Genomic DNA, 14,503 nt, shown 5'->3' with positions numbered 1-14,503 from the left:
AGCTCCTCTCACTAAGAAAGCAAGATCGTAATGAATCTAAAATGGCTGCTGCCAAGGAGCTGGGAGGGTCTGTGAGGGAGTGTCTGCTGCTGATTGGCTCAAATGTGTCAGAAGGCTGTGAGATACAGGGTCAAAATTTCCTCAATGATGACACATAGGGGGCGGATCGAACATCGCATATGTTCGCCCGCAGTGGCGAACGCGAACAAGCTATGTTCGCAGGGAACTGTTCTCCGGCGAACAGTTCGCGAAATCACTACTAGTTATAGGATCAGTGGTATCTGCACCAGTATAATAACATCCAGTACTATATAATGACACAGTAGTGACACTGGCACATGGGTATACCCAGAGGAGGGCTAGTTATAGGATCAGTGGTATCTGCACCTGTATAATAACACCCAGTACTATATAATGACACAGTAGTGACACTGGCACATAGGTATAGCCAGAGGAGGGCTAGTTATAGGATCAGTGGTATCTGCACCAGTATAATAACACCCAGCACTATATAATGACACAGTAGTGACACTGGCACATGGGTATAGCCAGAGGAGGGCTTGTTATAGGATCAGTGGTATCTGCATCAGTATAATAACACAGAGCACTATATAATGACACAGTAGTGACACTGGCACATGGGTATAGCCAGAAGAGGGCTTGTTATAGGATCAGTGGTATCTGCATCAGTATAATAACACAAAGCGCTATATAATGACACAGTAGTGACACTGGCACATGGGTATAGCCAGAGGAGGGCTGGTTATAGGATCAGTGGTATCTACATCAGTATAATAACACCCTGCACTATACAAAGACACAGTAGTGACACTGGCACATGGGTATAGCCAGAGGAGGGCTAGTTATAGGATCAGTGGTATCTGCATCACCCAGCACTATATAATGACACAGTAGTGACACTGGCTCATGGGTATAGCCAGAGGAGGGCTGGTTATAGGATCAGTGGTATCTGCATCAGTATAATAACACCCAGCACTATACAAAGACACAGTAATGACACTGGCTCATGGGTATAGCTAGAGGAGGGCTGGTTATAGGATCAGTGGTATCTGCATGAGTATAACACCCAGCACTATACAAAGACACAGTAGTGACACTGGCTCATGGGTATAGCTAGAGGAGGGCTTGTTATAGGATCAGTGGTATCTGCATCAGTATAATAACACCAAGCGCTATATAATGACACAGTAGTGACACTGGCACATGGGTATAGCCAGAGGAGGGCTGGTTATAGGATCAGTGGTATCTACATCAGTATAATAACACCCTGCACTATACAAAGACACAGTAGTGACACTGGCACATGGGTATAGCCAGAGGAGGGCTTGTTATAGGATCAGTGGTATCTGCATCACCCAGCACTATATAATGACACAGTAGTGACACTGGCTCATGGGTATAGCCAGAGGAGGGCTGGTTATAGGATCAGTGGTATCTGCATCAGTATAATAACACCGAACACTATATAATGACACAGTAGTGACACTGGCACATGGGTATAGCCAGAGCTGGTTATAGGATCAGTGGTATCTGCATCAGTATAATAACACCCAGCACTATAAAATAATGTTTTTAATTTCAAATGTACCTTGGTGTCCTTCACTAAGGTCTGTATTTTGGAAAATGTCCGCCACAGCCTTTGTCTGTGCCTATCCCTGGTCACAGCTAGTGAATAAATAATTAAAGCAATCCTGAAAAGATAAGTCTCACAATAAGGTGAAAGGTAGCTGATCACGAAATTTAGAAGTATTTAGTCAACCCTTTATTGTCTACAGCAATAGGGTTAATAGTTTATAACTGATGGCATTGCAAGGGTTAATAGAAAAGAGATTGAATTCAGTATGTCAATATGTGCCCTAAGGACAGTGCTGTTTTCATTTTAGAAGCTCTCTGTTTAGTTTCTTCAAGATGCAACACTGTATTAAGAAACATTGTATAGAAAACATCAACAGTGGCCCATAAATTAAATAATTTGTTAGAGGGTATGGAGATTCTTACACCAAGTTTTACATTTACGGTCAAGGTGTCAATTACATGATTTAACAAGTAGAATCTGTGTTTTGTATTTAATACTACACATATGATGTAATCGAGCACGTCCATAAATGTTTTGTTTGTAAATGTTTCCCCGACTGTAACTATATAAGTTATATTTCCACAAATACCCATAACCTCCCACCATAGCATAGAAAAAAAATATAGGGATATTTGCCAGTTATAAATGTGCCCACTGATCATAGCAATAACAGATTTCTGCTGTTAATATCAGGCACTAAGTACTAAATAGGACGTAAACTAGCACAGTTACATTGCAAGATGAGATAAAAAATAAACAGCCGCTCCACCTAAACCGCACAAATAACGTGCAACAAACAGAATAATCTGACGCCGAGCTCAGAGATCTCAGGAGGCGGAGCTACGATGTCTGTTGAGCTTAGGGGGGGCTGAACATTACCAACCACATGGTTCCTGACAGTTCCCCAGTCATATGACTGCTGTCAGCTGACCTAACATGGCTGGGACCAGGCTGCCTTGTTCGTACTTGCATATCCGAGGCTGCTGCTGCATTTGGATAAGAGGAGGTAAACAGATTGTCTGGAAAGAGTTAGTCGTGTTTAAAGACGAGTCTGATTTAGTTAATACTCCTTAACAGAATGCTAAAAAACAACAGAACAAAATATACATAAATGATGTTATATCATGCATTTGTTTTTGTACTGAGTTCAAGTGAAAGTGATAGCAGACTGCACTGTGTAATTGCAAGCTTATGTGCAACATAGTTTCTGAAAAAATAAATTACGTGTATTTACTTTTGTGTGATGCTTTAATGTAGGACATCCCAGGGCAATAACCCAGGATAGTTTAGAAATAATGCTGCTTTTAAACATTCAATAATTTTTAGTTAATTAATTTTGCACATATCTTAAAGGGGCAGTAAACTGCTGCTTGACACAACTGCAGTAGCAGGTTTACTACTACTCAGTGTACTATTGTTTTTTTTCTCCTGTGTCTGTAGATTTTTTTAAAGGGACATGGAACCCAAATTTTTTTCTTTCATGATTTAGAAAGAGCATGCCATTTTAAACAACTCTTTTTATTTACGTCTATTATCTAATATGATTCGTTCTCTTGATATCCTTTGCTGAAAAGCATATCTAAATAGGCTCAGTTGCTGCTGATTGGTGGCTGCACATAGATGCCTCGTGTCAATGCTATTTCTTCAACAAATGATATCTGAAGAATGAAGCAAATTAAATAATAGAAGCCAATTGCAATGTTGTTTAAAATTATATTATCTATCTGAGTCCTGAAATAATTTTTTGGGGTTCTTGTCCCTTTAATAAAACCACTTACAGGTGCTGGTTTGTAAAGCTGTGCATCTTCATCAACTTGGAGCTTAAAGGGACATTGTAGACTAGATTTTTCTTTTAAATGTTTTGTAGATAAGCCATTTATATAGCTCTTCTGGGAGTGTTTTTGTAAACATGTATAGTTTTGCTTATTTTTTAGATAGCATTGTGCTGATTTTTAGACTCCTAACCAAGCCCCAAAGTTTTAGATGTATACTGATGTATACAAGCTTCAGATTGCTTCTGTTTGTATAATGGGTATAGGGATGCACCGAAATTTCGTCCGCAGAAAATTTCGGCCGAAAATAGCATTTTTTTGTTATTTCGGTTTTCGTTTTTTTTGCCTTTTTATTTTCTGCAAAATTATTGTGTAGCATATTTTAAATTTGATGCCAGCCTACAGCTGCTGATTGAGTTCATTACTTGACTTACTGTTTCGCATATAATAATAGTTTTCTAGGACTATACTTTATTTTGATAATTGGTAACAAAACAAAAACGGTTAAATCTGATTCTGTTACACAGAACTAAATAAAGAATAATACTAGCGATGCACCAAAATTTGGGCTGCCGAAAATGTGAAATTCCAATTTCGGCCCAAAGAGGACCAAAATGGCTAAAAATGTACAGCCCTCCCCTGTTCTATTGAGTTACATGTATATCCTTAGCATAAGGTGAGCAGCACAGCACTGGCATGGTACACAGAGCACACACATAAGTACCATTACATGATGATATTTGAAACCAGCAGAGAAGGAAACCAAAGTTCTGAATGGTGAATACAAATATCAAAGGAGGATAAGTAACATGTTTATAAAGACTTGATATTATCAGACACAGCCCTAAGCACACACAGTGAATATCTTTAAGCCTTATATACAGTGCTCATACATCAACCTCTTGTGCGTAGACATTCTATTCGCCTGAGGCAAATATGCGTGCACACTTTATAAGCATAAGCCCCAAGCTCGCACACAGTTGGTACAAATTAGCACCCACCAGACAGTGTATACAAAAAAAGCACAGTAACTTTCTATAACCACCTTGCACGTAAGGTTGTAGCTAAGTCCAGTGGTCCTGGTGATAGGTGACAGGCAGACTCCATTTGGGGCTCCGGACATATAATCTGACGGGTCAGTGTGAGACCCGAACCAGGAACTAGGCGGAGATACAATGAGAGACGATCAGGTTCAGCCACGCTCATCGCACGGATAACTACACCCAAAAACAAAACACATGTCCACCTCGTATTGTTGTCTGGCTATAACCACGCTCTCCCTTATAGAGCTCCAGTTTCACTGCAGATTATGCCCTACTGTACAAGTGACTATGTCCATTTGTTGGAGCTTTCCCACCTGCATCCCTAGTATATTCATATGCAGGGGAAGGTCTGCTCTCAGCCCCTTTCAGTGGGTGTCCCAACCTAATCTTATCATCAGTGCTAAATTAGGAGCTACTAAGTAAGTTTTCAAAAGGTTTCATACTGGATTTGCTATCAGTATCTCTGCATATTATTCTTTATAGTAGTGTCTATTACACACTGTGACAGAAACGCTCCACATTCACAGATGAGTCACATTCACTACTGTAGTTGTACCCAGCAGTTTAATGTACTCTAAAGTCCTCAGAATACTACTGAAATGCAAATTGTTACTATTTTTTTAATGGTTTAGCCTTGTTTTGGTGCTGTGACTCTTGATTGTTCAATATGCTGTGTACATGGTGCTTATCTTACTATTGTTGTTACGGCTAAATCAGCCTTTTTAATGCTTCATTATAGCAGCTATTGGTCAGTGATTATTTTTATATATTAAAATAAGGTACCTGAGTAGATTTTGCTGCTATTTCTATTATCTCCACAGCACATGTTGTACTATATTCAGTTAGTGTGACAAAGTGATACAAATAAGTATTGATGCACATTTGGATCTTTCGTGAGGATCCAAATGCAGAAGTAAGCAGCGGCTTGCGCAAATCCAGATCTTAATGGGGATCTTTTACAAGAATAAATACGGCTATGAAAATATCCGAAGGGCATGAGCTGCTGCTTTCTTCAGCATTTGAATCCTCACTAAAGATCTGAACGCGCATCCCTACAAATTAGTGCTATGGCTAGTGGAAATACAAACAAAGTTATCCATTTCAAATAACAAAAGTATGATTTATCTGCATGTGACTCAAATGTGCAGTATGTGTGCATATAAAGGGTCAAAGGGATGTGATAGTCCATTGTATTACTGTAATTCCAATGAATGACAAAACTGTTAAAGGGATACTGAACCCAATTTTCTTCTTTCACGATTCAGTTACAGCATACAATTTTTAAGCAACTTTCTAATTTTCTCCTGTTATCATTTTTTCTTTTTTCTCTTAGTATCTTTATTTGGAAAAGCAGGAATGTAAGCTTACGAGATGGCACACTTTTGATTTAGCCCCTGGGTACAACTTGCTGATTGGTGGCTAAATGTACCCACCAATCAGCAATCGCTATCCAGGGTGCAGAACCAATAATGGGCCGGCTCGTAAGCTTACATTCCTTCTTTTTCAAATAAAGATACAAAGAAAAATTGATAATACGAGTAAATGAGAAAGTTGCTTAAAGGGATACTAAACCACGTCTTTTCTTTCATGATTCAGACAGAGCATGCAATTTTAAGCAACTTTCTCATATATTCCTATTATCAATTTCAATTCTCTTGGTATCTTTATTTGCAAAAGCACGAATGTAAGTTTAAGAGCCGGCCCATTTTTGGTTAAGAACCTGGGAAGCGCTTGCTGATTAGTGACTAAATATAGCTACCAATCAGCAAACACAACCCAGGTTCTGATCCAAAAATGTGCCGGCTACTAACCATACATTCCTGCCTTTTCAAATAAAGATAGCAAGAGAATAAAGAAAATTTGATAATAGGATTCAGTTATAAAGTTACTTAAAATTACATGCTCTGTCTGAGTCATGAAAGAAAAAAATTGGATTCAATATCCCTTTAAATGTTTTGCATTTACTAAAAGTAGTGTGTGTATGTATATATATTATACAAAACACGGAAGGGAACTGCACTCTCATACCGGACCGGGTACACATCCCATGACCCTGCAACATGCTCAGCCCTGGGTGCCACTGGCACTCACAGGAAGCTGTGCTGTCCCCAGAGCCACAAGCAGTTAACCCCAGACAGGTCTGGGTGCAAGAACCATAGGGAAAATTACAAAACAAACTAATACAACACACAGAGAAAACCCAGCACTCACTTACAAGCTCTCAGCTAAGATTTAAAAGCAAAACTGGAAAGGTTAGTCACCGCATCTGGCCAAATGGGACAAGCTCAGGTACCACATCAAGGTCCTTTCCAATACCTGAGACCCTAAAACAGCCACACAATGCAAGCTTTCAAATCCAAACAAACTGAAAACAAGGGAAGGGTGCACAGGAATATGTAATCACCCTAGACATATACAAAACACGGAAGGGAACTGCACTCTCATACCGGACCGGGTACACATCCCATGACCCTGCAACATGCTCAGCCCTGGGTGCCACTGGCACTCACAGGAAGCTGTGCTGTCCCCAGAGCCACAAGCAGTTAACCCCAGACAGGTCTGGGTGCAAGAACCATAGGGAAAATTACAAAGCAAATTAATACAACACACAGAGAAAACCCAGCACTCACTTGCAAGCTCTCAGCTAAGATTTAAAAGCATTTGGCCAGATACGGTGACTAACCTTTCCATTTTTGCTTTTAAATCTTAGCTGAGAGCTTGTAAGTGAGTGCTGGGTTTTCTCTGTGTGTTGTGTGTGTGTGTGTGTGTGTGTGTGTATATATATATATATATATATATATATATATCTATATATATCATAAATAAAATTGTTGAACAGTAACATGCCTCACAAGCATAAACACTTTTTTTTTGTTCTCAGTGCAGGTGCATCTATTTTTCAAAAAATAAAAAAACTGTTTAACAATGACATTTTTAGCTGCTACATAGAAAAAAATACTTTTAATGTTAATTTAAATTTTAAAGTTAAAGGGACACTGTACCCAAAATTTTTCTTTGGGGATTCAGATTGAGCATGAAATTTTAAGCAACTTTCTAATTTACTCCTATTATCAAATTTTCTTCATTCTCTTGGTATCTTTATTTGAAATGCAAGAATGTAAGTTTAGATGCCGGCCCATTTTTGGTGAACAACTTGGGTTGTCCTTGCTGATTGGTGGATAAATCCATCCACCAATAAAAAAGTGCTGTCCAGAGTACTGAAACCAAAAAAAAAGCTTAGATGCCTTCTTTTTCAAATAATGATAGCAAGAGAACGAAGAAAAATTGATAATAGTAAATTAGAAAGTTGCTTAAAATTGCATGCTCTTTCTGAATTACAAAAGAAAACATTTGGGTACAGTGTCCCTTTTAACTAGTACAAAAATGATGTTGCATGCATAGATTGTTACTGTTTGTTTTATAGGAATATCTACTACAGCCTTTTGGGGGAGAGGGGCTATAAGCAAGTCAAAAATAGTTTATTACTATGTATTGAGCCATTGGAGGTTAGGATAAGGGATAATCCAAATATTGTAGGTATACGGGTGGGGGATAAGGAATATTAAATTTCAGTATTTGCTGATGACATCATCCTTGCAGTCACAAAACCTTTACTTTCGCTCCCGATGGTATATTCCATAATAAATAAATTTGGACAGTTGTCTGGATATAAAATTAATGAAGGCAAGTGTGAGGCCCTTAGCACATATCTCCGAAAGCCAACAAAGAAATTATTAGAAATTAACTTTACATTTAAATGGGCCAAATCATCTCTCAAATATCTAGGAATCACTTACTTTATAGGGAAAATTATGTCCCCATGTTCACACACATTAGAGAGCTTTAGTGAATGGACTAAATTTAACATCTCCCTGTATGGAAGAGTAATATCTGTCAAAATGACAATATTGCCCAAACTCCTATACCTATTCAGAACACTCCCAATTTCAATACCGTTGTCAGAATTATATGTAATGCAGAAGGCAATTTTAAAATTCATTTGGGGAGGGAAAAGGGCTAGAATAAACAAACACAATATGATGAGACATAGGGGAGAGGGAGGCATCGGATTACCTAACCTAATATCATATTATTATGCAGCTAGATTGGCCCAGACCACACAATGGTTTAAATTAGGAATTACACCACAATGGGTCCAACTAGAAAAAGACATGCTTAATGTAAGAAGATTGGATAATATTCTTTGGGCAACACAACAAAACAGACACGGTCACATCAAACAGTTCATTGCGATCACACACACTGATTTTATTTGGGACACAGCGACTAGGAAGTATTGAGAGGTCCAGACTGACCCCGCTCTCCCCTCTTGCATCTTTAGTTGACATACATACTCAAAGGAAATGGAAGAATAAAGGCCTCTACCGAATAGCAGATGTTTATGTTAATAGCGACCTACTATACTTCTCTCAATATGCAGAGCTAGGCACACCCAGGCAAAATGAGTGGTTCCACTACTTACAACTTAAATCCAGAGTTCGAGAGATAATGGGATTAGATAAGCCTCCAAATAATACTATATTAGAATCACTATGTTTATCGAAGGAGGTTAGGAGGGGACTGATAGCATTGCTCTATCCGGCTATTGATGGTGGCTCAAATAGGGACAAGAGTGTAATAATGACTAAATGGGAACAGGTTTTGGGCAGGACATGGACAATAGATAACTGGGTATCAAACATTAATAGAGGTCTATCGTTTTCTCCAAATGTTGAAGGAAAACTATATTAAAGTACTCTATAAATGGTACATATATCCCACCAGATTTGCCAATACACAGGACAGCAGGCCCCACTTGTGCTACAGGGGTTGTGGGGAGGAAGGGACATACTTACACATGTGGTGGCATTGTGGAAAGGTTACAGAGATTTGGAATGAGACTTCAAGGTATCTAAGCCTAATTCTAGAGAAAAATATCACATTTGCCCCTGAGCAGGCTTTGCTTCATTTTCCTCCAGATAATAAAGTGAAAAGACATCACAAGCTAATAGCCTTGATATGCACGGTTGTGAGAGTAAGCATAGCTAGATTTTGGAAGGTGGATCCACCCTCATTTGAATATATTAAAAGGAGAATAGATTATCACTTTACAATGAATAGCACCTCGGCAGAGCTCCTTAATACCAGGGATAAGTTTATACAACAGTGGGAACCATATATTATGTATACTGAAAAAGAAAATAGAGCTAGAATCCTAGCAAACCAACAAGATCAGTAGGAAACAATCCGGTTAGAGTGCCTCAATGAGTGAGATAATTGAGTCTTCAGGAGCTAGATGAACGGTTAGAGATGAGGGGGGAAGAGATAGGGATTTGATCATGATTGAGATTGAGTCAGGCTAGATGGAAAGCGGAATTAACACACCATTATATGTTGGAATGTTACTAAAAGGTCGATAAACCAAAATTACTCTTGTCTTGTGTGAAAAAACTCACATATTCAATCACTTGAAGGCTGCAATGTTATTGTTTATGTATTTTTTGTTTTTATGTTTCTAACTGTTATTTAAGATGCTGTGTGTAATAACATTCAAAAGTCAATAAAAAATATTTTCAACTAAAAATAGTTTATCAGGAAATTATTAATCAGTCAATAAACATTCATACAGTATGAAATGCTAGAGCAAAATTGGGAAAAAAAGAGTACTGTGTTTATTTAAAAAAGCTTAAATTAGATGAGAGATACTCAATATACATATGTACATTGCTTTAAAAGTATGAAATGTGTCACAGCTCTCAGGATGAGGGAATGAGTTATTTCATTTTATTTGTCATCTTGTTGCAAATCTTTTAACGCCAATTGTTTTTACTGAAAGTTAAGATTATTTATAAACTACCTAAACATAAAACAAAAGAAAGGTTAAAAAAAATTCTGTTGACCACAATGTATTTTTATGTTCTTTAAGTGGTATCTGGCAAATCATGTGTGTGTCCATCAGTTAATTAGTTTTTTTTTTTTTTTTGTGCAGGATGCATTGTGTATGGAAAATGAAGATATCTGGATGTTAGTCACAGTTTTTGTCAAACATGGAGTGGCTGTCAGCAGCTGTGAATAAAGAGCTGAACATTGACCTAAAACAGATTATAGCTAGTCAGGGGGGAACCCATGTAGTTGCTCTTGTGTCTCAGAAATGGCTAGCAAGCCTGAGAGAACGTAGATCAGTCCCTGTGCAGTGTCCAAAACCAGAGGGGTTCAGCCATTTTGAAATAAAAACCTTTTTGCAGCGGTCTGTGGCAAAGCTGCCTGCTGGTTGGACAAGAATTGAAATCCATGGACTAAGGAAAGAGAGACTAGCTTACCCAATTTCAATAAATAATGTCTTCCTGCATGGAAAGAATGGTGGTTTAGAATCACTGTTCTGCTTCATGCAGAATGTTTCTGTCCATAATTATAAGAATGGCTGGAGCAAAGCACATAGGACATATGTACAACCATATGGGAGTGCAAATAAAGTGCCAAGTATGCAAGCCATGGATGCACTAAAACTGTCTCTGCAAAAAGTTTACGGTACCTCTTTTATTTTAATCAATAAGGCGGTGGCAAGTTTATCTCCTTCAAAAGAGGGTACCAATTTTGTAGCTGGGTTCCCATCCTGTCCAAACATTGTGCCAGCCGAAGCTCTGCTGGAATCATCTGATATGTTGTATATCATTTTACCTTACCTACAGTATTCTTTAAATGATGTGGTTACATTCAGCCCGGCTAAACTTGCCAACAGCCATGCCAAAGCACTGTTTATCATTTACAATATTCTGCAGGCTCTAAAAGCTTGTCATGAAGGGGGTTTATCCTGTGGAGCACTTTCTTTGTGCAATGTGGCTGTTGATGAGAAGTTATGTAGCCAGGTAAAACCCAACTTTAGTGATTATGAAAGACAGATTGACAATACATTAAACAACTTGAAAGATTCAGAACGAAAAACTATAAAGGGCAAAGATAAAGGGAGAACTGCTAGACTGTGTGCTTTATGTAACAAAGAGCTGAAAGAGCTGGTAATCAGCTGGGTGCATGGAAGAATAAGCAACTTTGACTATCTTATGTATTTGAACAAGTTGGCTGGCAGAAGAGAGGGTGATCCAAATTACCATCCTGTGTTGCCATGGGTGGTTGATTTCACTACAAAGAATGGAAAGTTTAGAGACTTAAGAAAATCAAAATTTCGATTAAACAAAGGAGACAAGCAACTGGAATTTACCTATGAGATGACCAAGCAGGCATTTGTAGCTGGCGGGAGCAGTTCAGAACAGCTGCATGTTCCTCACCATATCTCCGATGTGCTCTCCGACATCACATACTATGTATACAAGGCAAGGAGGACTCCAAAGATTGTGTTGTGCAATCATGTGCGGTCTCAGTGGGAACCTAATGAATACCCTGCAAGCATGGAACGCATGCAAGGCTGGACACCAGATGAATGCATTCCAGAGTTTTACACAGATCCCACAATATTCAAGTCTATTCACCCTGATATGCCGGATCTTGACATACCATCTTGGTGTAGCTCATATGAGGACTTTATACATGTTCACCGTTCACTTCTGGAAAGTAGAGATGTTTCTCAAGACCTTCACCACTGGATTGATCTCACCTTTGGTTACAAACTGACTGGAAAAAATGCAGTCAGGGAAAAAAATGTATGCCTTCACTTAGTAGATAATCATACAAACCTCACTTGTTATGGAGTTGTTCAACTGTTTGAACAGCCACACCCTAAACGCTTACTAGGTCCTGGTTTTTCTTTATTTGATGCTCCTACCATACTTTCATCTAACCTTGGCACAAATGAGATGGCTGTGTGTGAAGATAAAAATCTTACTAATGGAGTCAGTGGACTAGTAGTAGAGGCCACTGCTAGTGAGACAGTTTGGCCAGCTGATAAAGCTTGTACTGGGGATGATGATTTAGAGCAAGGAACAGAGGCCCTTGATGCCTTAGGAATAGCAGGCAAAGTCAATGATCAGGCCTGTATACCTTCTCTTCAGGTATCCAGTACTAGCTCCTTACCAGCAGAAAACAGAGCTCCTGTTTGGCCAAACCGACAAAACAAACTTGTTTCTAATATTGAAGAAAATAATGGGAAGATAATTCTTCCTGATGGCTTTAATCCTATACAAGCACTGGAAGAGCTGGAGAAACTAGACAACTTTTTAGTTCGAGGCCTACACAGTACTATACTACCAGTGGATAAAACTAGAAAAAGCCTTCCTCTTAGTCTTCTAGATTTTTTTGAACGAGATATCCAAGCATTAGGTGTTATGATTGCAGAGATGGTGTTTGCACCAAGAATTCAAAGCTCTGTGCCAAAAACATCATTAATGGAGCGATATCTTCTAGTGCGTAACCTGTGTAAACATCATATAAAGGACATTCCAGCTCCGATTTTGCAAATGTTAGAATCATTATTACAGCTTCACACACCAGAAGACGTTCTACTGAAAGGTATGGATACAGGGCACTGCATCCAACTCTTTGAATTCCCACACATTTCTAAAGGACTTCCTCCGCCTTGTCCTTCACAGCTCCTTAGTCCTTTCTGCTCCACCATCCCGTTCCCGACATACTTTCCAAATCTACATAAATTTATCCAAAGCTACCAGTCAAGGAAAATTGGTGATGAAAGTCAAGGTCGTGAACTTGTTTTTCAGCTGTGGCAGCAGTTAGATGGTATTCTCTGTGATATTACCCCTGAAGGATTAGAAATACTTCTTCCGTTTGTTCTGTCTATTATGACCGATGAAAGCACAGCAGTGTATGCTGCCTGGTACCTTTTTGAGCCTGTAGCCAAAGCTTTGGGGCCAAAAAATGCAAGCAAGTATTTATTGAAGCCACTTATTGGTGCATATGAAAATCCTTCCTACCTTCATGGAAGGTTTTATCTTTATACAGATTGCTTTGTGGCACAGTTAATTGTCCGTCTGGGCTTGCAAACGTTCCTTTCCAATCTGCTTAATCATGTGCTGCAGATACTTGTTGGAGTAGAGAGCACAGGTGATGAATGCAAGTTGTCTGGAACGGCGGAAGATGAGGAGAGTGGAGGAGACAGTCCAGTCTCTGGTAATTTTGGTGAAGGAAGACCAAATAGTGTTGATCATGGATCAACTCATGAACTACTAGACTACACTTCTGGTGTGAGCTTCCATGATCAAGTTTATCTAGCTGAAAATGAGGATTTTCAGAATGGCCTGTTTGTTAGCGATGCCCTTCAACCCTGTGAATCAGAGTCTGTCAGCTTGGGGAGGTTAAGTGACAAGAGCAGTGCGAGTGAGGTCTCACTGGGAGATGAAAAAGCCACTGACAGTGATTCTGGTAAGGAAAAAACAAGCTTGAAGTCTGGAGACAGCAGCCAGGATTTAAAGCAAAGCGAGGAATCTGAGGAAGAAGAGGAAGTTGACTCTTCCCCAGGTCTCTCTGAACTTACATTGTCAGTCAACACAGATGCTTCTGTAGATACCGTTCTTGCTAGTGATGATCAAGATCTGGAGGAAGAAGAACAAGATCTAAATAATCAAACTGAAGGAAAAGAGCAAAAAATTCTAATAGGTAAGAAAAACTGTTTTATCACTAACCACTCAATGCTGGTCATTCCAAAGCAGGATCATATTGATAATCATATATGAACATATTTATTATTGCTTTTGTTGTTTGTATTCTTAATAGTTATATTATTATTATTGAATTGAATTGGTATCACTACTCTGCCCTTGTTTAAATTTTAGCTTAATTTAGAGGGATATTAAACATAGCCCTTATAGTGAAAACAAATATGTTAAATCGAATTAAACTTAAAAATAAAGAGATTGTATATTAAAACAAAAACAGCACACATCTAATTTGTTTTCTAGAAAAATTAGCTCTTAGAAGTTTTCATTGTAACCCCTGCCCTGCCCTCGGGAAGATAAGAGAAGAGACATCTTTTAAACTTGTTGCATGCTGCCTCTACTGAGCATGAGAAAATTGCAATGATTTCTGTTAAAGTGAAGGTAAACTTTGGTGAATGAAAGCCCGTTTTTTAAAAGTACTATTAAAAACGGGGGCACTTTAATTCATCAAAGTTTACAAAGCAGCCGTTT

At 38.7% G+C, this 14,503-nt stretch overlaps 1 protein-coding gene across 2 annotated transcripts in view; it reads left to right on the top strand.

Moving 5' to 3' along the window:
• The first annotated feature begins 2,511 nt into the window (after positions 1 to 2,511).
• Positions 2,512 to 14,503, top strand: part of WDR81 (WD repeat domain 81) — a 143,441-nt gene continuing 131,449 nt past the window's right edge. For both annotated transcript variants that reach the window (XM_053706227.1, XM_053706225.1), the window contains exons 1-2: positions 2,512 to 2,603; positions 10,402 to 13,973. In XM_053706227.1, the coding sequence (XP_053562202.1) occupies positions 10,460 to 13,973 (3,514 nt within the window). In that variant the 5' untranslated portion in view covers positions 2,512 to 2,603; positions 10,402 to 10,459. The remainder of the gene's footprint in view (positions 2,604 to 10,401; positions 13,974 to 14,503) is intronic.

This window comes from Bombina bombina, chromosome 3, assembly GCF_027579735.1.
Source record: "Bombina bombina isolate aBomBom1 chromosome 3, aBomBom1.pri, whole genome shotgun sequence".
Lineage (NCBI taxonomy): Eukaryota > Metazoa > Chordata > Amphibia > Anura > Bombinatoridae > Bombina > Bombina bombina.
This window is presented reverse-complemented; position numbering and strand designations above follow the sequence as displayed.